At 35.6% G+C, this 27,093-nt stretch overlaps 1 protein-coding gene across 1 annotated transcript in view; it reads right to left on the bottom strand.

Moving 5' to 3' along the window:
- Positions 1-19,017: 19,017 nt before the first annotated feature.
- LOC134651255 (uncharacterized) overlaps positions 19,018-27,093 on the bottom strand; it is a 38,030-nt gene continuing 29,954 nt past the window's right edge. Inside the window, exons 2-6 of the mRNA XM_063506323.1 lie at positions 26,574-26,746; positions 24,694-24,880; positions 21,003-21,142; positions 20,279-20,495; positions 19,018-19,170 (exon numbers count right to left, since the gene is read on the bottom strand). Of these exons, the coding sequence (XP_063362393.1) occupies positions 19,085-19,170; positions 20,279-20,495; positions 21,003-21,142; positions 24,694-24,880; positions 26,574-26,746 (803 nt within the window). The 3' untranslated portion in view covers positions 19,018-19,084. The remainder of the gene's footprint in view (positions 19,171-20,278; positions 20,496-21,002; positions 21,143-24,693; positions 24,881-26,573; positions 26,747-27,093) is intronic.

The raw sequence follows: 27,093 nt of genomic DNA, 5'->3' as shown, positions 1-27,093 counted from the left end.
CGACAATTAATGGCATGTATCCATCATGGGACATATTAGGATTTTTTAAACAAAAAGAGAAAAATAAAATGGCAATGTTAACGTTTCCGGTACGGTGCTGCTGGTCATATATCAAAGTTGTTACCTACTGGTAATCTAAAAAGAGTTCAAACCGTATAAAACAGTTCTGATATTTTGATATCGATAGATAACGCAACTTAAATATTTGGAGATCTTGAAATTAGTAATTTATACTACCAATGTTGTAAAACTCCGATTCTCCGAAACCCCTGACGCAAAAAAGTGACAAACACCCAAAATTTGTACAAAAACCTTCCTTTTTAGGGTTCAGTATATGGATAAGTAGTCATCCTGATTCTGACTCTAAATCAACTAAACTCTTGGATTCAAGAGATGCTAGTTTTACAAAAAAAATTGGAAACTACACTCTTTTCTGAAATTCTCTATAAATAATTCAATTTTTAATTGTCCAAAGTAACATTAACTTTCCTTATTCAGTTGTAACTTCCACAGTCACTTTGAAGCTGAATGCTAAAAGGAAAAATGTGTCAAACTCCACAAAAGGTCTCGTTATTATCCCAAAGCTTTGTGTTCCATAAAATATACATATAAATATCGGTCCCAGATTTTCCGGAACTATTAAATAACGGTCAAGTATTGCTTTGAACAACGATTTATTGTCAACCGTTTTAGTGCTGGATCAATCGGGTTAGAATATTTTAGCAGGCTTGTAGAAATAGGTATCTCTTCTCATAAATCATAATCCATAATACAGAGTGAAATTTTAACCGCCAGCCATACTCTGCGTAGTGAGACTAGGTCATTGTACTCATACTGAACAACTTTTATTATGGGATCAATGCCGAAATCGCGAAAAAAATTAGGATGTTTCATATTTACATTCCGGCTTATATGATGCCGCTGATTTCTATGGGACAGTAATTTTTTTTTCGAGATTTTGGTATTGGCCTCATAATAAAAGTCATTGAGTATAAACCTATAAAGGCACTACGCAGAGTATGGCTGTTGGTTAACCTTTTCGACGCCGTGTCAAACACAAAAGCTGTCACGCTGACGCCACGTCACCGAAGTGTCAAAACTGAAATTGAACTTTTGCATATGCACGTAGGTCTATGTTGCTCTGTGTGGTCTGTGGCCGATTAATCGGTCTTTGGCGTTGAACCTACGGTGCGGATATATCGGTAATTGGCGCCCAAAAGGTTTAAATTTCACCCTGTATGAACCCCTAAAGTGCCCTTCGGGTTTAGACTACACTTGCATTACTATTGCAGACTTCATAATTCATTCATTCATTCATTTATTTATGTGTAACAATAATACATTGTGTTAGAAAACTTACGACTAATTACATGCTTATAATAGTAGCTGAAAATGTCAAAGAATGAGGCAACAACATCATTCAATGCATTACTGCGATAAAATAAATGTTGATTGATAATATGTTTTGTAGTAGCTGAATTGTTATAATGGCGTCATTATTGTACAGCAGTGTTGATATGTAAATATCATTAATTCATTAATATCATGGAGGTTCTATAACTATTTTTTGTTTAAGAAAATCCCTTGTAACTTCAGCTAAGACGTCGTGTCCTAACCTTTATCCCCGCGGTCGTAATTCGTTTTCTTCAGCCCACTAATGTAACGTAAAATATTTTATTCAGGAGTTTCGTACCTAGTAAATTACTAATGCTTACGCGAACTTGAGAATGTCACGCGCCTTATAGAAGAAGAGCTAGCTCCGAAAAATGATACATGATATCATCGTGGGCCACGGCATCTTGACATATGATTGTTGTAGCGATAGTTTAGTATTTACTTACGTCCCCTAATATTTATTTATTTATTTATTTATATTTTCCTGTTGCTGTAAATTTCAATCGCAACACGGCACTTCCTGCCGCAAAGATCGAAGCGCGAATCGGTCGATGGTTCCTGCGAGGTTCGAAGTCTTTTGAGCTGTGTTCGAGCTACATAATTATGATAATAAACAACGAAACTTGACAGTTGTTTGATACCAGCCAGTATAGCCAGATGAAGATTTGGGAAACAAATCGGGATTTTTCTCGTACTTTGCTATCCCATTTTCCGGCCTAAATATAACAACATCCACCTGCAACAACAAGAACAGCTGCTTGACGCCCGGGAAACGTATTCTGATTGTAATAACAGTCTACAAATTTGATCTGACGGCAGACAGACAGACTGAAGACAGATTACATTTATAAGGCCCACTTGCACCATCCCTCTAACCCAGTGTCAAATTGTCCTGGTAACCATATGATAACTCCAGGTGTAACCGATTAACCCCAAGTTAGTGGAATGATACAAGTGCGCCTAATAAATTCACATTAAAATTCATAACCTGCTATTACAATCAGAATACGCCTCCGGATCTAATAATAAAGATATTTATCATCTTTTATCATCATGTACCTACGTACCATTTTCCAGACTGGCTCTTAGTTCATAATGTGTTACGCTTACACCACGTACACTATAACAACCGTGACACGTTGGAAACTTATTCAATTGTTTATCGTATCCTTAGGCAATAAATTCAAGGGTGAACAGTCGCCTTGGGCAGGCTCGCTCCATCGTAGGCCACGTCTTCGCCTCGGCTAGTCTGTGGCCGTGAGTAAGCCCATTTATAATATATATAAAAAAACCAGTTTCAAACTGTTTTTAGCGTTCCGTACCCAAAGGGTAAAAACGGGACCCTATTACTAAGACTCCGCTGTCCGTCCGTCCGTCCGTCCGTCTGTCACCAGGCTGTATCTCACGAACCGTGATAGCTAGACAGTTGAAATTTTCACAGATGATGTATTTCTGTTGCCGCTATAACAACAAATACTAAAAACAGAATAAAATAAAGATTTAAGTGGGGCTCCCATACAACAATCGTGATTTTTGACCGAAGTTAAGCAACATCGGGCGGGGTCAGTACTTGGATGGGTGACCGTTTTTTTGCTTGTTTTGCTCTATTTTTTGTTGATTGTGCGGAACCCTCCGTGCGCGAGTCCGACTCAATGGTTCTTACGGCTTTTATGTACTATATACAGTCGCCATCAGAGATATACCTTATATCGGAGTATCCAACGCGTTCACAATTATCCCAAAAAATCCTCTATTGTCAAGTCGTTAAAGTCCATGTTCAGATATTTCTGAGCACTTGGGCTGCCCCTGTATATACAATTATATGATGGCGACGTACATACATTATTCAATACTTTTTGTTTCTGTAACTGTCCAGAAAAATGTTGCTCGTTTTACTATGAGTTATTTTTTATATTTTTTTATCAGGGTGCCTCATAACATAACCGCAATGTGTGTCACTTTTAGTTTTATAACATGAGGAATCCATCGCCGCACCAAGGTGCAAGACGTGGGTTGCGTCATTACCAAACTAAAATGGAGTTGGGCAGGACATGTTGCTAGGCAGAGTGATGGCCGGTGGACTAAAATGTTAACAGAATGGTGGCCGTTTTCGGATGACAGAAGCGCCTGGCGTCCGTTGGCTCGTTGGGTGGACGACATCCGGAAGAGTGCGGGTTACTTCTGGATGAGATTAGCTCAGGACCGGGACAAGTGGCGTACTAGAAGAGAGACGTTTCAATAGTTTCCTAGGGGTCAACTTTCGATAATGTACTAAAAAGCCACAAATTAATATAAACTTTTTCCATATATTTACTATGGAGAAAACGTGAAATTTTATTCACAATTTTCTATCTCGCCCATCAGTCTTACAGCAATGTCTTCATACAGTATTATGAATATTATGATCCCTAAATGTAACAGGCAGATAGAAAAATGTGAATTAAATTTCACGTTTTCTCCTTAGTAAATGTATAGAAAAAGTTTTTATTTATTTGTTGTTTTTTTAATACATTACCGTAAGTTGACCCCAAGGAAACTATTGATACTGGATAGGAATGGAATCGATTGGCATACAAAAATAGCATGTGAAAAATAAAAGTTTTCATTTTCATACAAATTGTATGGGAAAAGTTTTCCTCGATTTGTGACTTTTCTAGCCGGAAATTTTTTTTTGGTTCCATACAAGCTTATATTTTGATCCTTAATAGGAATGGGATCGATTGGCATCAAAAAAAAGTTTGTCAAAAATGACCTTTTTCTCGCAACCTGTATGTTTTTTTCAAAGGTACCTGTATAGGTACTTACCTAGGTTATCATTTAAGAGCTGGACTCTTGTCGGTGCAGCGCGATGAAGTTATTGGTCTCTGGTCATGGGATTTAGGTTATATTTAATCTAAATTTCCAATTAAAAATGAATGAAATACTCACTGAATCCCACACAAACACAAATCACACATAGCGGTAATTCAACAAGTGCGGCCAACAGAACACTCGAGACAGTATTATAAAATAACGCGCCATTATGAAAACTCCTTTGTGTTCTACGCTTTTGTTCTAAATAGTTTCCACGCAAATGCCTAAGGGCCCGATTCGGATTTTGAACTATACATCTAGGTATTAATGTCTATTAGACATTTCCAAGATACGACAATGATATGTTTAAGATCTAGCCTGTCAAATTTGACATTTCCGCGATTCTGGACGATTTTCACGATATTTTAACGTAAAAGTGACATTTGTTGCCCGAATTGAGCTGCAAAAAAGAACTAGTTGAAATCTAAACTACAACATATCTAGTACATATCGTATCGTTCTCTAATCTAGAACGGATCTTGTTTTCCGAATACCGCGGTAATTATTTACGAGTTAATGTAATTTGATTTTAGAGCTTATTTGATCGGATTAAATAGTTAGCAGGTATACTAGGTATAGGATATTTTATTAATTATAGTTGCTATGTACCTATTATTATGTATGTTGAATTTTACCAACTACATAAGCTAATAACTATTTATTATTCTTTTATTGCTATTTTATTATTCTTTAAATTTTGTTTGTATACACTTGACGATCTTTTTGTGAATTTCTGCTATTTTTAAGGAAGTAACATGTAAATTTTCAATCAGAAATAAATATTATCTATCTATCTATCTATGACCGAAACTTTAACGAATCCGACGAATATTTTTGTCATATGTATTCAAATAATAATAACCTATTGTCGCAAATGTCAAATTGATGTTGCTACCCGGACTTTTGACATTTGCTGCAGCAATGTCGCGCCGGCTTACTACTGCAGCCGTAATGCTGGGGGCGTACCGCGAAAACCGAAATTCGCAAATTGCGGGGATCTTTCTCTTTTATCCCAATGAAGGTGTAATTAGAGTGACAGAGAAAGATGCCCGCAATTTGCAAAATTCTATTTTCGCGGTTATAACCCTGGTGTAGTTTGAATACTCTGAATCCGAACGGTACAGTCGAGTTCATACGTATGTATTCATAAAGTGAATAAAATTATACATAATTATGTATGGACTCGGCTGTACCAAGGTACGCTTCACTATGAAATATTTTCTTACGTTTTATATTTCAGCAAAGTACCAGGACATTACCTATACAGTATAAAAAGTCATTCGGGCCCCGCTACCCGTGAACGTGCCTATTCTACCGCGGACGCCCTCGTCATCCCCACAGATTACACCCTGTTAGACCAAACAATACTTGCAGTCACAAACAATTTACTAGATTGAGCAAATGCTCAATCTAGTAAATGCTCATAAATATGAGTCACACAAACTTACAATGAAGTTTCGCTCTAATTTTACATGCTAAATTGACACACAACTTGTCATGCAAATTCAAGTAAAATGTATCTGTTTGGTATTAGTTTTTGTTGTTAGTAATTTATTAATTAAAAAAAATAGGTTGACTAAACCTTTAACATACAAAACTTTTACTCGCTCAATTTATTTCAAAACGGCGAGTACCTAATATTTAAAGTGTGATTTTTGAGACAAGTCAGTTGGTGTTGCCACTATGTTTCGCCACCTTTAGTTCCATTTCCCTTAATTTCAATTTTTTTTCGTAGGATTCATAATTAATTGTTTCTATTAATTAGGCTTTTGTATTGTTTTGCAAGTTTTGTTGTATTATTTGTAAGAATATTATTAATTTCAAAGTATGCACGTGTTAGATAATAAATGACAACAGAGACTTAGTCATAATTTAAACTAATAATTAGGCAATACAAATAATAATAAAAAGTACTTAAACGTATAGTGAATTAATTTTGATAACCGGAAGTACACTTTGTACATTTTAGTTGTGTGTAATGTGTTATAGAGTTGTGATGTAATAAATTATAAATAACGCTTAGATAAATCTTAAATTAATTATCTGAAATTATGAATTGTTATTACAGTAGTTTATAAGTAAATTAATTGAATATTGATAGCCGGAAGTTGTCTTAATTGTCTTGTACAAACTTCGTTCGAATGAAGGTGGGGATTTTAGCATAAAAAGGGCTGTCCACCAGTGGAGGGGCTGATTCTCGCTCTGACTCTAGCTAGCGACGGAAGTCTGGACGGCTAAACTCCACACCTTCAGTCTATTATTTTACTTTCGTGGTCGCATCGCGATACCTTGAAGAGGCTGATATTTTTTAATAAGTGGTGTCCTGGATTTTTATCTTGGCGGTGTCAGAATATAATGTAAGTAATATAATAAATGTGTTTTATTCCAAGTATTGTTTTCTTTTTATTTTAAATCTATTATCATATTCTTATGTAACAGCGTAAATAAATGACCCTCATTACATTGTTTGCAATGAATATAATGAAATAGCTTACTTTTACTTTATTTGATTTAAAAGTCTTAAATATAATATACACAGATATCTCCTATTTTTCTATCACACGCAACGTGTTATTTTATAGGCATGACATTGACTTTGTACGTCCACATTTGTGGATAAAACCAACCAACCCAAGCCATGCAATGGAATTCCTTGCCGGCGTCTATATTTCCGAGCTCATATAACCCGGCAACCTTCAAATCAAGGGTGAACAGGCACCTTCTGGGCAGACTCGCTGGGCAGATCGTAGGCCACATCTTCGTCTCGGCTAGTCTGTGGCCATGGGTAAGCCCATTTTTAATAAAAAAAAAACATAGTGATCGAAATGTATCTAAAAGTAACACCTATGTACCTATCTCATACAAATAAATTCTGATTCTGACTGCAGTATTTTATTACTTTAAGCGCGCTTAATGTTATAATCGCGGCTATCCGTATAAAACAAATATGTTTTATAATACCGAATCTACAGAATTTAATCTGTGGCCATCCACAACCGTTCTACACCAAAAAGTCGTATCTGCACACTACATTCATAATAACATACGCCATTCTAGAACTACATCAACAACACAATAGTGTGGTATATTTGTGTTCATTATAAGAGCTTCCTTATTCCAAGAATGTGATTTTACGTTTCTTTTTGTACGAAAATGTTTATTTTGGGACATTTTATATTAAGCTTGATGTATTCCGTTTTACACTTTGATTGGCATTCTGACTTGTTATTAATATTTTGCTCCATAATATACAGGACAATTCGAACGTACACTGGTTATGATATTTGAATCATGTTATTTAGTCATCGTGTATTTAGCTCGTACTTACCCGAACATGCATTAGCGCGAGACGCTTGATACCTAAAATGACATGATTCAAATATCATTCCGATGTCAGTGTACGTTCGAATTGGCCTGAATGTAAGACGTCGTATATTAAAATAAATACAAAATGGTCTAAAAATACAACAAATTATGTTTGTTAAAATTATCAAGAATATGCCGCATAATATTTGTATTATTACGTTGAAATTATTTGTATACTGACAATTCTGTAATTCTTACACGCATAGTAGGTGTAAAATAAATGTTAACGTAGCTGTAGTGTTTGCGATTATGCGAGTAGCTGAAATACCATACATATGAGCTGTTATCTCGTGGGACATTGTGTTGGCGGCAAAGCTGTAAAAAAGTAACTGTCACTGTCTATGCTTCGATGGCCGCGGGCTTATACGACTGCTGTTGTGGAAGTGAAATTAAATTATATTGTGTTTGCGAGGGCATTGCCGAACCGGTGTTTATGTGTACACATAATTATGTAACAACTGTTACATAATTACTAATTTAACAAACACTATAGTACCCAAACTGACAAAAAAGATGGTGAGGTGCAACCAGCCCTTAATTAGCAGCCAGTTAACGAACAATCTAAACGTGCTGATATAACTCGGGTCCCGGTGGAACTGAGCTGTAAGTCTACACGTCAGACCAATGGACTTCCTTCTACCCTGGAAATGTGCACAGCTTAATTAACATTAACCGTATCTTGACTTGAATTATAAAACCTAAGTTACAATGTTCTCTCGCACTATGCCCGCGTACTATTACATGTACATTATCCCCTTTAATAGAAACTTAGCACGCGTGTTTAAGTTTAGCCTGCCAGGGGTCTGCTTGACAACTAATCCCAAGAGTTTTACGAAAGCGGCTGCCATCTGACTTAGGTCTAGGCCTAGACCCAAAGGGTAAACTAGGCCTTATCGGGATTAGTGTAGTAGATGCTTTCCTTCACCGAAAAGCAAATGGTAAATATCAAATGATTATTAGTATTTTGAAGAGTATCAGCTCTTTTCCAAAATTATGTAAGGCATTTTTGGCAAAAAATGGATTTTTTTGCATGCAGCGTAGGGGGTCTTCAATTTTTTAAAATAAATATTTATGGATACAATACTGGTAGAATATTAACTGCGGCCTCATGGGAGCGGGGCCATTTCAGACGGATGCAGCCGACGTGTCCGGTCCTCACCCGACGATCCAAAACCAACCTTCACTCGACACATTAAGGTCCAAATTAGAGTAGCTTGTGGAAACTCTAACGTTATTACATTTCATACAGTATACGGGTAAATCTAGCTAGTGAATTTTCATCGATTTTGTGACAAAATTAAGTTTATCATGTTTACTCCAATATGGAAACAAAACAGGCCAAAGGTATGGAAACAACATTGATTTGGTTTTAGCTAGTGAATTCACGGTTTATTATGTTCACAGTAACGCATATGACTGTACTATCAGGGACATTCCCGGTGAACCACTTCAGGCCAAAAATTACATCGATCCTTACGAGCGAGCTAAACTCGGCCTCCCATAGAGATAACCAATTTCGATGCATTTAGGATTCTTTATGTTAATAATGAAAAGGGTAAAAAAAGGTAATGAGACAAACAATAGGTAGTAAGGACAGTTTATTTAGTTGTTGTTGTTTACGTTTAGACTATGCTTCGCCTCCGCATAAAAATAAGCAATTAGGATGCATTTGGATTCATTTGGATTCCTTATCTTAGTTTGCAAATGCCGTCAGACAATGGACGGCAATAAACTACCCGAGCTAATCTTTTTTTTTCAACGTCCAAATTTTTAAGTGCCATGCTATTGGTTATCACTTTTATGATATCGCCTGACCGTCTGCAAGACGTTTAAACGATTTTCACCGGGAATGTCCCTGATCGTACATAAACGAAATCCCTCACGTATTCCTTGGCCTCCACACAGGGTTGGGCAAAATACTGGCTTCCACGTATTTGAAATACAAATTACGTACAAAATACATTTTTAAAAGTAAGGTAAAGGGCCCCTGTTTCGGCAGGTTAAGGCTCTTGAGAGTTTGTATATTACCAAGCATTTTTTTTTAAATATTACTAAGCATATCAACACCTTGACGGCTTTTGAGTAAGTTATATTAGTTCTTTGTTAATAATTTAATGTATAAACTATAGGGTTTTAGTTGAAACTTTTTTTTATATGAATTTTTTCGTGAACCTCTTATTTGGCTCCCATTTCGTGATACAAATTTAGCTCAGCTCTTAAGTTCGTGAATTCGTGTCCCCTGTTTCGTAATAAAGTTTTCTTAGAGTAATTGGTGATAATTTGCTGATAATCATTTTAAATTACTTACTTACGAGTAATTGTAAGGTCAAATTAAAAATAATATTGAAAAAAAAAATGAGAGCTAAGTAGCTTAAAGCTTTTTGTACTCGTCGACTTTAATGGTTGAATTAAGACTTCGTAAACCATATGGGTACTTTAATACTTGATTAAAAGCCAAAACTATATAAATAAAAAAATTACCAAAATTTTTTTTTTACAAAAAAAATATCAACTATCTTATACGTTAAATATAAACATACACAAAAATAAATCAAATAAATTGAATTATAAATAAAATTGTGCTAGTACTTAATATGAGAAATTGAGAATATACGTGGAATATACCTTAAATAACGAATTTCGCTCATACGAAACTTCATGAAATACATTGATTGTTTTCTAATTTATTTTTTTAATTATCTTCGTTGTTATATTTAAAAACAATCACTCAAAATGTATCTAGAAAATCCTTGATTCGTTAGTGGCACGAAACAGGAGACACACGAAAAATATAATGACCGCTATTTCGTGAGTCGATTTATTGCAATTTTAAGGTATTTCTATGCATATATTTAATCTTTTTTCTTATCAAATCAATTACTAAGGAACCCACAAAAACACTCCCAAAAACTTTTTTTCGAATGGGTTTAGCTTTTCCTTCCTATAAGCTTAACAAGTGAGAGCGCGCACCTTACGCCTAAAAAAAGTGCACGCATACAACACAGCTGTTCGCGGCCGTCTGACAGTTTCGACCGTCGTATTACTCTCAGTTTAATCACTAAAATATTGGTTATTATTTTATTGAAGAGATTAAATAATACAGATTTTTTTCATATGTATAATTTGAATAAAAAATATTTGTATTCCTTATTATTTGCGCCAGAAACAAAACTAACGAAATAACGTACTAACATGAACTTGGGGCCCTTTACCTTATTTGAAATACAAAATACAAACTACTTTGGTGACGGGATTTGAAATACAAAATACAAATTACAGTGTTTAAAATAATGTATTTCAATTACAAAATATACCTTTATTTATTTTTTTGTTTAGCATTTAGTTTTAACGTTAACGAATATCCTTTCATATAAACTTATAGGGTCATTGCGCTAGTTTTCGTCCAGCTCTAGTTTACGTCCACTTGACGAAATTTGAATATATAGAGCCAAACCAAAGAAAGTCTGCAGCGCAATAATTTGACAGCGAATTAAAAAACTACATATGGCAATGTTTTTTAGCAGTCAGTAAACGTCATGCACTATGGTATGTGTTTGTCAAAATCGTTTAAATATTCGTTGTGATTTGTGATAAACGGAATAAACATGGTGAAACCTTACAAAACCGGCGTGCGGGAGTTACTTTTCCGCATGACGAATAATTTTACACTTATACAAAGTCAGCACTAGGCGATTCAAGCTGAAAAACGACAATGTTTACAAAATTTGGAATTGATGACGGGTAAGTGGAATGAAACATCTTAATACTTCACCATATGTACCTACTTAGATAATATAATATTGGTTTAGACTAAGGTTTCACAGCAAATTGAACACACCTAATAGGTATAGGCATACTTATGAACTTCCTCTAACATTTCGAGAAACTCATTGGTACTAGCCGGGTTTTGAGCTCGAACCCACAACCTCCATGCTTATGCTCACGGCATGGGTACCTACTAGTTAAAGCTAAAATTTATTTTTAATATATGTTTATTGTTTTAATGGTTTATTTAGTTTTCCGAAAACTTTAGTTCGCAAATTGCGGGCAATTTCTCTGTCAATCTAATTACGCCTTAATGGGAGTAAAAGAGAAAGATGCCCGCATATTGAGAACTTGGGTGTTCGCGGTAGGCCCTCTGTACCTATTTACCGCCGTCGCGGATATTACAAAAGCTTATTAATTTTGATGAAGCCAAATGTCACATTCTCCGAATATTATTTATCAATATTAGTATATGTCTACATATTAATAGTGACATCTATTGTTGAAATGAAATTTATTTTACCATAAAAATTAAGCTGTGCATACAGCTTAATTTTTTCATAGACGGTAAATATGGTAGAAATTTCACAAGTATCAAGACTATTTAATCCATTTTCTGTGGTGTTGTCACATACTGATTTTTAAAAACTACTTTTAATCTAGCGCTGCAGACTTTCTTTGGTCTTACTCTACCTACATTCCTGCACAAATTTGGACTGATTTCAATCCTTATGTCTAAGGCGTCTAAGCAATATATCTGTCTACATATAACAATGATATTTCGCAAAAAGGAAGCGCTGGTGGCCTAGCGGTAAGAGCGTGCGACTTGCAATCCGGAGGTCGCGAGTTCGAACCCCGGCTCGAACCAATGAGTTTTTCGGAACTATGTACGAAATATCATTTGATATTTACCAGTCGCTTTAAGGTGAAGGAAAACATCGTGAGGAAACCGGACTAATTCCAATTACGGCCCTAGTTTACCCTCTGGGTTGGAAGGTCAGATGGCAGTCGCTATCGTAAAAACTAGTGCCAACGCCAATTACTGGGATTAGTTTCCAAGCGGACCCCAGGCTCCCATGAGCCGTGGCAAAATGCCGGGACAACGCGAGGAAGATGAAGATTTCGCAAAAAGTAGTAAATTAAAAATGAAATATATATTTGATAATCCGTCACGTCGTCGAAAACTAGTGCATGGACGGAAACTACTGCAATGACCCTATCCCCTAGATTTAAACGAAAAGTTCCACGCAGAAGTTGACCTAATATAGATCCAGTATCCAGCCAATGAAAATTGTATCTCGGCTGGATCGGAGGTTCGCGGTCGCCTCACAGCTTGTGCGAGAGATTAGACATTTTAGGATTATAGAATTTAATAAAATGTATTTATAGAAATGTATTTTGAAGCTTGAAGTATTTGAAATACAAAATACTAAATACATGTGAGTGCAGTATTTGAAATACCAAATACAAAATACTTTTGAGGTAGTATTTGAAATACAAATACAAAATACTAATTTGTATTTCAAATACGTATTTCAAATACATGTAATTGAAATACTGCCCAACCCTGTCCACAGCCCAAGGACAGCAGAGCGAGACTCGACTGCAACTGGCACAGTCGTACATTGGCTCCAGGGTATAGTAGTACAGGGATCGGATACCGGTATTTTTTGTATGGGAACGGAAACGGTATTTTTTCGTTCTTTGCTAATTACTTCATTTCTAATTGGGCAATCTAATAATACGAAGTCGTTACCTAAAAACACAACTGAGTGCTACATTTCGAGTATAAAATAATTCGAAAAATATAGTTATTTCTATGCTTTTGCAAAAAACCGGTTCCGATCCCTGGTAGTAGTAGTACATACTACAGTATACTTCTGGCCGAAGGGTGTCGTTTTGGAGGTTCAACGGTGCCACGCCTTTTGCCCCCAAACTGTTTAGTTTTTAAGTTTATAAAATTCATATACAGGATGACTCAGGAGACGTTAGCAGGGTCAACCCTATGCATAGTTACAGTAAGTTATAAACAACTGTTTCTTACCAGTATTTGTGAGATTAACTATAATTTATTTTATGAAATTAAATTAAATGAAAGTTTATTCACGAGAACATATAGTACAGTAGATATTATTATATTAAGTGTACATATTGACCCATGATATGTTCGGCCTTATGGCATGTGAAATTTATTTGTATTGACATAGTTCATGCATGTCAAAGGAAAATAAGTTACAAAAATGTCGCGTTTACTAAAATACTGTTAAATAAAATATATATTTAGGACATTTATGGTCACCCTCTTTGTTTTATCCATTAACAAGTGCCAAATTGAATGTCAACGCAGTCTTATTGAAAAATCGTATCTCACTTAAGTGTGACATTTTATTTTCTTCATACTCAAAGTACTGATAAGGATTAAATTTTTTTTAAATATCTTTGTTAATTAAATGTTCAAGGGTATCCATGATTGTAGATAATTAAATTTGTCCTTACCAAAAAGTATAACAACAGAAAAAAAGCGTGATTGTTTTAATTAAATATTGGTGAACGATTCTTTTACATTTACTGATTGTGTAGGCTTACTCGTAGTCCTGCGGCCTTAGCCAAGGTGACAATCGCTATCGCTTCGCCATCGAATCGCTTTGTGTCTCTCTATCACTCTTCTATATTAGTGTGACAGTGACAGTTGCGTTTCGTTCGCTACGTAGCGTTAGCGATTGGCACGTTGGCTACGCGGCCTGCTCGCGTCTCATGAATCACCCTGTTAGATGTAATATGGGCCTTGTTGCCTGATTTAAATTTTTAAATAAAAAAAACAATAGAGTACTTGGCATACTTCATTTTTTTTCGTAGGTTGTATATTTGAGTGTTCCACTACTGCGGTAGACGTGGCCCAGTCCCATTTCATTTATTTTACCTATACTTACATTATTTAATAATCAGACTGGAAACAGAGAGTATTTGAAACTGATATATTTCGATTCAATGATAAATTTAAATAAATATGAAGGACCATTGATAGCAAGTGGACTGCTTAGTTTGTTTCTTTCTTTTATATCCATATTATAACTAACATAAGAAGAAAAATAAATGACGAAATAACTCAGTCAGAAAATACCTACCTTTTGTTACCAAGAAATTAATCCGTTTCCATTTTCCTTTCTATTTTTCTTTCCTTTATCCTTTTTTATCAAAGCCTTTTGTCATTCAATAATAATTATATTACCCATGTAAATGAAACCACAAACTTCATTTAAGTACGTTTATTATCGCCATCAAGAGACCCAATGACAAATAATACAGTTATTATACACGAACCAATAAACACATGTATCACAGAACATTTGATAGTGCTCAAAATTGACTTGAACGGTGATCACAAGAACACAATCTAACGGGAGTACATCTGGGGCCCATTTTACGGTATTAGACTAATATTATTAGTATTAGTGTTGTCATGGAAACACATTCGATGATTTTTTGTAGACTAAAAATAATAGTCTATTTACTGTTTGAAAAATTTACCCCTGAGGAGATGAGAGAGATAATGACATTTTATTTTATTTTAATTTTACAAAGACCTGTCCGACTTATACAATATAGATTTGAAATCACGATATACTCGTAGTGTGGTAAAATTTAAATGAAAATAATTTAAGTATTCGGGGTACAAATAAAATTACACAAATATATAAATTAAACTATTTGCTATCTTTGACAATATCATATTTGTCTAATACAAACGTAAACACAAGTACTGTATTTTTTTCAGCATTGATCCAGATAAAAAAAGTATTACTATCGAAATTTGAACCCGCGACTCTTTTAAACCAGAGTTATGGAAATTCCATCCCGCGATTTCTACTCTGTCAAATTTGAAGCACAAAATTTTCTTATACTTTACACCTCTTCTTCTACTATATGGGACCCGTTTCTCAAAACCTTGTAACTTGTAATACAAGCGGATGTCACTTTTTGACAGCTTTTGTTAGAAAGACACTTCCACTTGTATTACAAATTACAATATTTTGAGAAACAGGCCCATGGTAGCATAATTATTATGTAGATATTTGCCCCGTACCTAATATTAGCGGTTTTAGCATGGGACAGCTCTTATTTCCAGTATGTGCCATAAGGGGCCCACTGATTAACAGTCCGCTGGACGGTATCAGCCTGTCAGTTGTTCGGAACTGTCAAATTTTTGTTCTAACTGACAGGCCGATACCGTCCGGCGGACTGTTAATCAGTGGGCCCCTTTAAGGATGCACTCCAACGATATCTACCGTAAGAGTGTTACACTTCTTTATACAAAGTAAATTAACGAATATCTGTATCTCTCAAATCTCCCCAAAACAAAAAATAAGACTTTGAAAGTTTTAATGTACAATATAGAGTTCCGACAATATAGTTACATATATTTAATAAGTATTTACACGTATATTATCGAGTATAGATTTAGATTCAGAAAGACGATTAGTAAACACAGTCAACTATTTTAAACTAAAAATTTAACACTCTAAATATTTATTGTAATTACAATAAATCACTCTCACTCGTAAGATGTAATTATAGGTTAGCCTGTGATACAACCTGAACTCTTTCCGTTGCTCTGGCGTATACCTAATTGAAAATATTTATTTATAGTATTTTATGTAACCGATACATAACGAATGGCGTTAAAATACGAGTGTGGGCTTACGATACGAACAAAGCGAGTTTCAGAATAGGAGCGTTGCTCTGTCGCATGTAATGTCGCGAATATCGGCAGAGCACTAAGTAGGTATACTGCCGTTATATAGGTAGGCCTTTTATTGCCATTATAATTATAATATGTGTGGTTAGGTAACCTCATTTTACATTGACTTTAATATTTATTTTTTTGTGATATTAACAAATACACAAAAGTTTTCGTTCCGAATCTGTAGACTGTATTTACTAATAAGTAATAAATATTCTATGAAACCCTATTTTAATAAAAAAAAACTATATTTATAATTTATAAAAACAAGTACATACTCACAAAAAGTAATTCAAACAATAAGGTCATGTCTTTATAATGTTAAGAAAAAATACTTGCTCTCATAAGTCACCAATAGTAAAGTACCCATGAGGTGAAATCGGGTAATTTCGAAAGGAAAAACGCACTTAAAAAATGGCAGATATTCTAAAAAGAGACTTAGGTACAACGAAATACGATAGTGTTTTTTAAATGATTTTCGAGATTACACAATTTTCGAAATTACTCGAATCATGATACATGACCATATTTTCACATTGATTCTCGGCATTCATCCATACAAAACAGAGCTGTTTATTCATACAAAATTTGGCACATCAGTTCGGCATGAGATCTTAGAGATAAGTAGATACCCTTAAGGCAGGGCTAATCAACATTTTTCGTCCAGACACTTCAAGTAATAAGACAACTTTTATATATTTTTTTCTGATATAAAACTAAAAAGAGAGGACCAGTACAGGTGATAAAGATGTGGTTCCATAAAATAATACATGACAATCAAAATTTTGCTTTTATAATCCTACGCAATGTTAATAATAATAAACTAAATTCGTTAATTTTTACTAAGATGAGTGACAAGTTTGACAGATGACTCGCAAGTATTAATAATTTTACTTAAATAAAATAAAAAAACTATCTATAAATACAATAAAACAATTTCTTACAACATTAATAAAAATAGTTAGAACATTGCCGAATTAATATACAAGTATGTACTTAACAACAATTTACACATACTTTTTAGACTTTACAATACACTCATTTAATTTAGACACGGTATTTTAGTTAGCTTCCCAACATATGTAAATAATTACAAATTTACGTGACCTAGAACATTCAAATTCAGTGCTTGCTATATTTAAATAGTAAATTGATTTTATCATATAACTATTTTCTTATTCAAAATTATAATCGACCTCAACTGCATATGTACTTTTTTACAATAATATGTTTTTGTGTTATTTATGTTTATTTGTATTATAATATATATTATTATGTACCTGCGGCGGTAGCACAGTCGCATTTTTATCGCTTGTCATCATGCCTGTCACTGGCTGTCACGTTCTAACAAGTATGTAAGTGCGAAAGTGACGGGCATAGTGACAAGCTATATACATGGAACCATGCTGCGTCCGCTGATGAATATCGTTAAGCATGGTGTAAGTTTATAAAAAAAAACATCTTTATACTTATACAATCTTTTTTAACCTTTTTATACGGACTACCACAAACTGAATAAAACAATTTGAATAAAAGTGCGATTATAAAAGTACAAAATGAATTTTATAAACATTAAAAATAATATTTAGTGTAATAAAATCCTAAATAATGTGTGGTAGAGTGAAAACATTGAAAAAATACACAATGCAGCACTGGTTTATTTTTTTCATACACGGGGTCCATCGCAGTTATTTTAATAACATCCTAATTCGTTCAACCACAAATAACTTTATTTATTCTTTCTTATTCACATTTGTGTCACGTTTTTCAATGAATTGGTACAATAAAGACGGGTTTTCATTCTGTATAGTTTTTAATGGATACGGATTGTTATATTTCACACGTGTAAAAAAACTGTGTTATTAGTAAATGGCCCTGTTAATCTGACTTAAGTAGATAAGTAAATTAATTGAGTTAATATCCCTTAAAGTCACGCCAAATTCTATGAAACTGCGCTTAATTAGGCAAAATCTTTTAATCTCTATTGTCCCGAACCCATTGTTTGCAATCCCTGATCCCGCCGAATAAGGGTTGTCTGAACATAATTATAATTAGCATCGGGACGGAGAGTAAGCAACTCGGCGGTGGCCGGCAACCTTTTCGATCCTGATAATTTATAATTTAATTATAGAAATGAACTTATCAATAGATTCTGTTACCTTTCTTTTCATTGACGATTCAAACGGATCAGGACTATTAGGAGTGTGTTTTATACTTACAAATACAAGTGACCATTATTTAACCTATACTATTGTAAATCCGTTTATTTCACAGTATTAAATGTAGCAGTGGAATAGGTGTTAAATAAGTGTAGAATTGAGTTATATTAATACGTATATTGTACCACCCAGGGATCGGAACCGGTTTTTTGCAAAAACATCGAAATAACCATATTTTTCGAATTATTTTATACTCGAAATGTAGGACTCAGTTGTGTGTTTATGTAACGACTTCGTATTATTAGATTGCCCAATTAGAAATGAAGTAATTAGCAAAGAACGAAAAAATACCGTTTCCGTTCCCATACAACAAATACCGGTATCCGATCCCTGGTACCACCTACCTACTTACGGCTCCTCTTTATTGCATTTACATTTACATAAAATTAAAGCTATTATTACGACACTAATTTGTATTTAAACAAACTAAAAACATAAAAATGGGTAGGCCAGGATTTGAACCCGCATAGACACATCCACAATTTCATCAGCAAAACGGTTTATGAGGCCAAATCCAATGTACACTTTGACATCACAATTATATCTAAATAATGTCATTTACTTATAATTCGAGCGTGCACATCGCTCGTACTTATCCGTACATGTATCGCGAAACGAATGAAAATAAAATGAACATCATTTAGATACATTCCGATGTAAAAAATAATAATTGTTATGTTAAAGTAAACAGCTGCGATCGACCCTTGACGGTCACGATAACGGCTCCGTTAACATTAGTCCTAAACTATACTTCAGTCAAGGCACTTTTACACAATAGATGCAGCGACGCGCCGGCCAGGAGCGCCAGCGCCGCTTGCGCCGTGCTCGAACCTGTTGGCAAAAGGAAAATGTCGTTATAGCAGTCATAAGAAATGACACTAGGTGGCGCTTATACTTCCAATCAAACATAGGGTGATTATTGTCAGTTGTTTTCTGATATACGTGATATGACTGGACATGTCTGCCGGGACTGGGCTGGACATGTCTGCCGGATGCATGATGACAGATGGGCCAAAATAGCCACTAGCTGGCATCCCCAGTGTAGTCGAGGCAGAGGCAGACCGAGAAAGAGATGGCGGGACGACTTGGATGCATACCAGCGGGATTGGCGGGATCTTGCTCAGCACAGGGATGATTCGAAAAGGATAGGGGAGGCCTTTGCCCAGCAGTGGGACACACTCATAGGCTAATAAAAAAAATAAAAAATATATAATACTTACGACCCTCAAAAACGAATACTCCACGTATTTAAACGTCAATATCAAAAAAGGTTAGGGACTGTTCCCAACGTAATATTTCAAAGCAAATACCAGTTAACTCATTCAGAAAAAATGTTTCCAGCTGAAGTGACCGAAATCCACATAAATAAGATATTTAATCAGGCACTCCGTCAAAACCCTTGATGGATAGATGGGGGACCGTAATTGGGCGGACAGACGGATGGACAGACTGCGAGGAGATGAATGATGATAGATTTAGTTTATAGTGTGGTGGGAAGATTTATTGTTTAACAGCTACACTATTGTGTCCTTGTATTTTATGATGTAAATGATTAGTCAATACTACAAAAGGTGCAAAATTCAAAACGACCGATAATGAATGTAGAAAAATAAATAATCTTAGAGTAACTTCCTTGTATGAACAAAGAAGGTAAAAAAAAGATAAATTTAAAACTTATGTTTTATCGCTATATTGATTGAGTATATCTCTATGCTTACTTAGGTAGGTATTTCTCTATGAGGGACACCACAGTTGCTATAATGTAAACCAATAAAGTTCCCCATGAATAAACAAGAATTTAAGCTGTGAATATAGAAACATAAGGCTACGGTGTTTGTACGGCGGTGAAAGCCAAGGCATAGCATATATACCTACAACGTGTACAGGCTGTCTGGCCTCCGACCTCAAATATAGCTCAGTAAATAATCTAGTTTCTCACCCGAAGCCGTGAACATGGATAAATGCGGCGACCGCGCCACAGCGAGGCTCACGTTAGTCGACCGCACGTACGGCGGCCGCACCGGTTGCCTGGCCTCGCACCGCACCGCCACCACGCCTCGGGGCGTGCTGATCGTCAACCGTAGGGGCCGCCAGCTCATGCGCAGACCTTCGTCGTTGGCGACCGTCACTTCTGTGTTGCCTTCCCAGGGTTGGATCTGGTGGGAGAAAGAAAAATTGGTTTAGTTATTTATTTATTACAATTTTGACTAGGTACTTAATATGATCCAAGGATCCACGTGGTTGAAGCAAACCAAGCAAAGTAGCTGTGGAAATGGAAAGTATCTTTCAACGCATGTGCATGTGTCTATTTTAGCGTTTGTTGTTAGCAACAACTTCGTAAATTCGAGTTCGTTTGTGAGACAACATGTCAAAATCGCATCAAATTACTTTAATCTGATGGCGATATCTTGCCGCGCTTTGTGTCTAGAGACATATTAATGTCTCTATTTCTATGTCAGTTACTTATTTTTTCCATCTTTACTCGGTGTTGGGCATTTCTATTTAAAGTTGTACCTACCTTTTGTGTTCAATGTTAGTTCAGCTTACCGTGTGACATCTAATACTGACAATTTCAGTTGTGCCTTGAATAAACCACTCGCCCGTCGAAGAGTACTTACTCCAGTTATCAAAGTAGGCACATTATTCAGTATGGCTATACTCACAATTTCAGGTTTGCCATCGATGAACCACTGTATGTTGGCCGGCGGCATGGCCGGGCCCGTCGAACAGTTGAGCATCACATCCTCTCCGAGCTGCACGCTGCTCGGGACTCCGGTTATCACCGGATCTTGCTTTAGCGTCACTGCCAACAAAATAATTATAAAATTAATTTTATTTTGGGACACTAAACAGAGATGGCGGAACGACTTAGACGCCTTCATCAGTAACTGGCCGGAAAAAGCACAACAACGGGAGTTGTATAGATTAAGGGGAGAGGCCTTTGCCCAGCAGTGGGACACTAAAACGGGCTATTAAAAAAAAACATGGGGATAAAAAAGCGCCTGGCGTCCGTTAGCTTATTGGGTGGATGGCATTCGGGGAAGACCGAGGGGTACTAATTGCGTGAGAATAGCCCATAACCGGGATAAGTGGTGTAGGTAGTAAGTGAAGTACTGTACTCGAAGAGTCATATCTATGCTCCATTACCCAGGAATAAAAATAATGAAATTATGTTGTAAATATAAAAAGACATATATGTATAATGCCTTTACCGGAATCTGAACTGGCGGTCATCAGTTTCTTCGTCAGTATCATTACTTACGACATTACGAGGTTGGCATACATAATTATTATTTTAAAGGGCTATTACCCTTTAAAATAATAATTATGTATTTAATGGCAGAAGTAAAGTATCCCACACACACACGTGTCACATAAAACCATCATAGTACATTATAGTAATGCTCAAACACTAGCATCAATTTGATGCACATGACTGACGAAAATATTAAAATCATAATTGACACGCTGACCGAATAATCATTAATTGACCAACAGCAAATTACCATGAAAGCTTAATGTGGCCGAAACCGCACCACTTTATACCGGCGATTTTCACAAATTCCACAATATACGGTGCGTCAACACGTCAACTACCGACCGAAATGTGCATTCGAAACAGATTTTCGATCACGCCGTCCCTTTCACACTAATTAAGCGATGTTGAAAAGTGAAAAGGATGGTAGCATAAAACCAATGATCGATAAACTAGAGTGTAGTTTTGGTACCTATATGAAATTGGTAGCCGTTGACTTTAATGAGGCTATAAATGAAAATAGCGTCTAATTTATAAGGGATACAGGAATATTCAAAATATTGCTTAATTACGGCTATAGGTTAATGATCGAACGATTATTTTATCACATAATTATATTCTCGAAATCTAAAACAGTTGACTTAAAAAAATTAAAATGGCCATGCAATTCCACGAACTTTGTGATAAAAGGAAAATCCAAGATGATCCATAAAATCTCGGATTTAACGATAAAGATATCAGTGGAAACATTAATTTCCTTCCCGAAGGCGAATTTTAATGTGCTGAATATTAAGCAGCATTTTAGTTACTTACTTAAGTACCCTGCGATGTTACGGATTTGAACTGAAGAAATCTTGATTTGTTGACACTTTTACCAAGATTAAGGTTTCAAACAGAAAATGTGGGTCTTTTTATAAGACATATAATTTAAGTGGTGTCTTTAAGGTAAATAATTTCAAACCTTAAAATTGCGTAGACAATAACATGTACAATGAGTTAGCTCCAGTGAACCCCTTTGTATATTATTTTGTTTGGAGAGTAAAAACTACCTCTACGGTTGACTGTATTTGAACAACAAAGAAAAAAAACAATACACTCTATTTGTTTGGGCAGTCGTGTAAAAAGAAAGTAGGTATTTCAATCACACTAAGTACAGAGAAAAAAAAACGCATGTGGTACCCCTAAAGTTACTAAAAGTTTCATGTTTTTCAAATTTGTATTATGAAATAAAACTATTAAAACGGATTATATCGCGTATATATTGAATTTATACTACATCCCGACGTTTCGAACCCTTTACAGCGTTCGTGTAATGGTGAACGGGTGATATAAATATAAATAAATATCGCTCGAAGACGTATCTGATAAAAATTACTTACCCTATTTGTAGCCGAGATAGGAACTACTGAGAATAGACGTAGATATAAGTACATCTAGCGAATAGTTCCCTGATGCTAGCACAATTTTTCAGTGTCGGCCCGCAAGGAAGAATTTCGTTAGAATGTGCCGGCGGTACTTTTATTAAACCGCGGTTGAAATAGTTCGTCTATTATTCTTCTCCGTTAAATAGTTTCTGGCGAAATGAATAACTACAGCAATGGAGAGAAAATTATGAACTACCTACATTCACTTGTTGTTTGTACAGATACATGTGTCATGTCTGAAATTTTTGCCTGTACCTTTACCCTCTCCGGAAAAAGAGGTCCTTTTTGTCGCTGTAAATACAACTTAATTTATCAGGTCATACCCAGCAATTACCTACACGTGTCTCCTGGTGGCATGGTGGACAGACCCAAAATGTGACTACCTAATTTTCTGATTTAACCCTAATATATTTAACTCTTAATAACAATCGAGGCATTTTTTTAAACCTGTGTAATAAAAACAACAGGGTGTGACAATTTTTTTACCCAAAAAAATAGGAAGCATTGCGTCACATACGACAAACATGCAACCTTGTCGTTCAATATTGAGATGAGAATCAAACTTCGATCTTTGATCAATGCCATTAAGTGTAAACCGAAGCAAGGCTTCACTTTTGTCTTTTACCGACAATAAACACAACCAATCCCGATCTTCAATTTTTCTCAGCTAGCCAAGACAGTATCTCATTTTCCAATCCCAGTGAGAGCAGTCACGCCATACATCCCCGTCCCGCTCTCGCGAATTGCCTCGACACTGACTGATTGCTGCTGCACATGCATTTCCCGCTGGATGCTTTTGAGATCTTGGCGTTTAGAGGACCGTTAACTTGAAAAATTTATTGTGGCAGTTTTATAGTCCGCTATTTGGCTTTAAATTCTGTGGATGTTCGTTTCAAAGTAAACACATACATTTATTTACAAATACATACATACATTTATTTTGTAGCTAAAATTGCGATTTGCCAATTATTAGTCTATAAGATCTTGCGAGCGGTCTTCATTTAGCAGCAATTTCGGATTAGCTACGTACACATTACGACATTACGCAATTCATAATTAGATGTCTCTAAGATTGTAAATGAGTACCTATCCTAGTTTTTACGGCGTGTTCTAATTGCAGCACTCAGTTTTTCTTTTATTAACCATCATGCCGTAATAATAGAATAGGTATAGCAAGTTAAATTACTTTAATAGAATAGGTATAGCAAGTTAAATTACTTTACAGAATGCCCCAGTACTGCACGTTGAAGGCGCGCGCGCTTCATGCAGTGAATTTTTGCATTTTTCCTTACTTTCTTTCAAAAACAAATCATTTTTACTTACCAGCTATACTGTAAGGTTCTTCGTCTGTTTCACAACAGCGACCCTAGAGCCCTCAGTAAACACCTCACATAATATCTTGGTGGTGCTGTATTTGGGTAATCCCACATCGCAATCGCACACACCTTTACACCTTCACAGGTTGTCTAAAAGAGATCGCTTTTTAGCGATAAGACCGCCTATTGTTACCTCTGTCTTCATGTATTATGTGTGTCTCTCTGTAGATTTTTTATGGAGGTTGTGCAATAAAGAGGATTTGTATTGTATTTTACTTTCTTATTACTCCTTCCCATGGCACTCAAAGCTGCAAGCTGAGTGATTTTTTCCTTTATTTCTTAAACTTATTTCACTTACCAGCGACTGTAAGATTCTTCGTCTGCTTGACAACAGCGAACCTCGGACCCTCAGTGGAGACCTCACACGTGTATGATATCCTGGTGGTGTAATGTTTGGGTAACACCACGTTGATGGAGCAACGATGCTTGTTGCAGTCGCCTCGAGTGATGGTGCCGGCTGTCGTGTTGAACGTGCGGGTTTCCGGCTAGAAGGAAAAATAAAATTAGCATTCGATGTCAAGTTCTGTTTACCAGAAGAAAGCATTAAACAGATACTAGGGTGGGCGTTTAGTGTAGTGAACTTGATTAAGTTATAAGATGGAAAAAAATAGTTGGAGGTACCTACCTAATAATAGATTGGATTAAATCAATAAGGTCGGTGGACGTTCATCGGCAGATAAGATAAAATCAGTAGCAACGAAAGCGTCTAAATTCTATTTATAAACAAATCGTGTCGGTGAGACAATGATTCTTTTATCAGTATATTTTTTTACTTTTAGTCCTTTTGCTTTTTCTAAAGGCGTCTGCTGCCTGTTGATAATGAGGTCATGACTGATATTCATATGATCATATTCTTTATTTGTATTGATCATATACATTGTCACAGATGCGTCATAGGGTCATCTTATTTTATAATTATAAATCTAAACAAACAAAAGATTAAAATTTCTCATTATACGCGATATAATCCATTTCCATAGTTTTATTTCATGAGCCAAACATAACAAATCAAAGCCAGTTTGAGGAAAATTGATATGTGCCAAAAATCACGAACAATATTTGATTTTGTGTTTGAACCATTTTCAAAACTTGTGAAGCTTTTTTTTGCGTCAAATTAGAGAACATACAGTAAGCTAAAACTTACACATTTACATTTCTTTGTTCTAAGTAAAAAACTAAAATTACACTGAATTACAATGAATGGGAGGAAAGTTTTTTCATTTCCGTGTCTCTAATTTAGTGTCTGAACATAGTATGTAATTTTAGCCATACAAAGGAAGTTGTGCTGGCTACTCATTTCCGGGTACCAAGCAGCAAGTATGAATGTGCACTTCAATAACAAACGCATCCAATTTCATTATTCCACTGTACAATTTTCTATTGTAGAAATGTTAGTCGTTGGTAAAGTGTCCATAATGCCAGCTGCAAAATTGCTTGGACACATTAAGAATGAAATCATTCAAATGTGTATTTATGCAAGTTTGGTTGGGTACTATACATTTTGCGAATATAGTATATTCAGACATAGTGCTTTACAAGTTAACTGTGCTCCTAGAACTTTAATTAGTTGTTATGAAAATATTTTAACTTGTGTTTTTTCAAGTAGAAATACTACTGTATTTAATTAAATACCGTGGCCGGGTGGCCGAGCGGTGTAGGCATCTGCCGCGAATGCAGAGGACAATGGTTTAATTCCAGCCCTGGGCACTGGAGGCTTGGATGTATTGTGTGACATGTATTTCGGTTTATAAGTTACCTAACTGTGTTTACATGCTCAAATCCAAGAAAGTTGAATTACACTTATTAACCCATGTATGCCACTAAGTATGTGCCTAATACTCGTATGTTCTTAGAGAAACGTGGGTAATGTTTCAAAAGTTAAAAACGTGAAGTGATGTCTACCCCAGAAGTTGTATGACTCGACAAACAACAATGAGAAATCAATGATGGCGCCCAACGTGGGATAAATACACATATGTATTTTACTATTTTACTGTTTCAGAAATCAGAAATCGTTTTTAAAATCGAAATGCCTTATTTTTACTCCGGTTGATGGAATACAGATGTGGGCCTATAAAGTAACTTAACACATTGTAGCGAATAGCATCTGTAAACAGGGAACCCGCCTAGCGATCGCTCGCAGTCAATGTGTAAATCAAAACTAAACGACATATTCACCTGTTGCCCCGGCGTGTATCTAAATATTTCATTGTTGTCTCTGTACCACTTGACAGAGTGAAGAGGCGGGTCTCCTTTCTCGTTCATATAGTGGCACACGAGATTGGTGTCTCTCCTGGGGTCTCCGTAGCGGGGGACCTCTAGTAAGGTTATGTTGTGCGCTGTCGCGATCACTGTAACAAGGAGAAATGTATTAATTTGTGTTATTTCAAGTGGAAACACTACTAAATAAATTATAAAGAGAAATACTGCGATGAATCCCTTGCTTCATATAAATCTTATTTCATAACAGTCGGCATAAATATTATCTTCCAGGTCATTTAAAGGAATATCCCACACCACACAATGGAAATCATTGTTATTTGTGTTAATAACACAAATTTGGATTAAATTTCACGGACAGCTTTCGTACAGTGGAACTGGAAAATAAATCCGGTTCAGTCGGCCGGCACGGAATATACTATCAGAAACGGTATAAAGCTATAGTTCGTTTTTTTAGCATTAGAAAGAAAGTAAACAA

Source organism: Cydia amplana, chromosome 9, assembly GCF_948474715.1.
Source record: "Cydia amplana chromosome 9, ilCydAmpl1.1, whole genome shotgun sequence".
Taxonomy (NCBI): domain Eukaryota; kingdom Metazoa; phylum Arthropoda; class Insecta; order Lepidoptera; family Tortricidae; genus Cydia; species Cydia amplana.
This window is presented reverse-complemented; position numbering and strand designations above follow the sequence as displayed.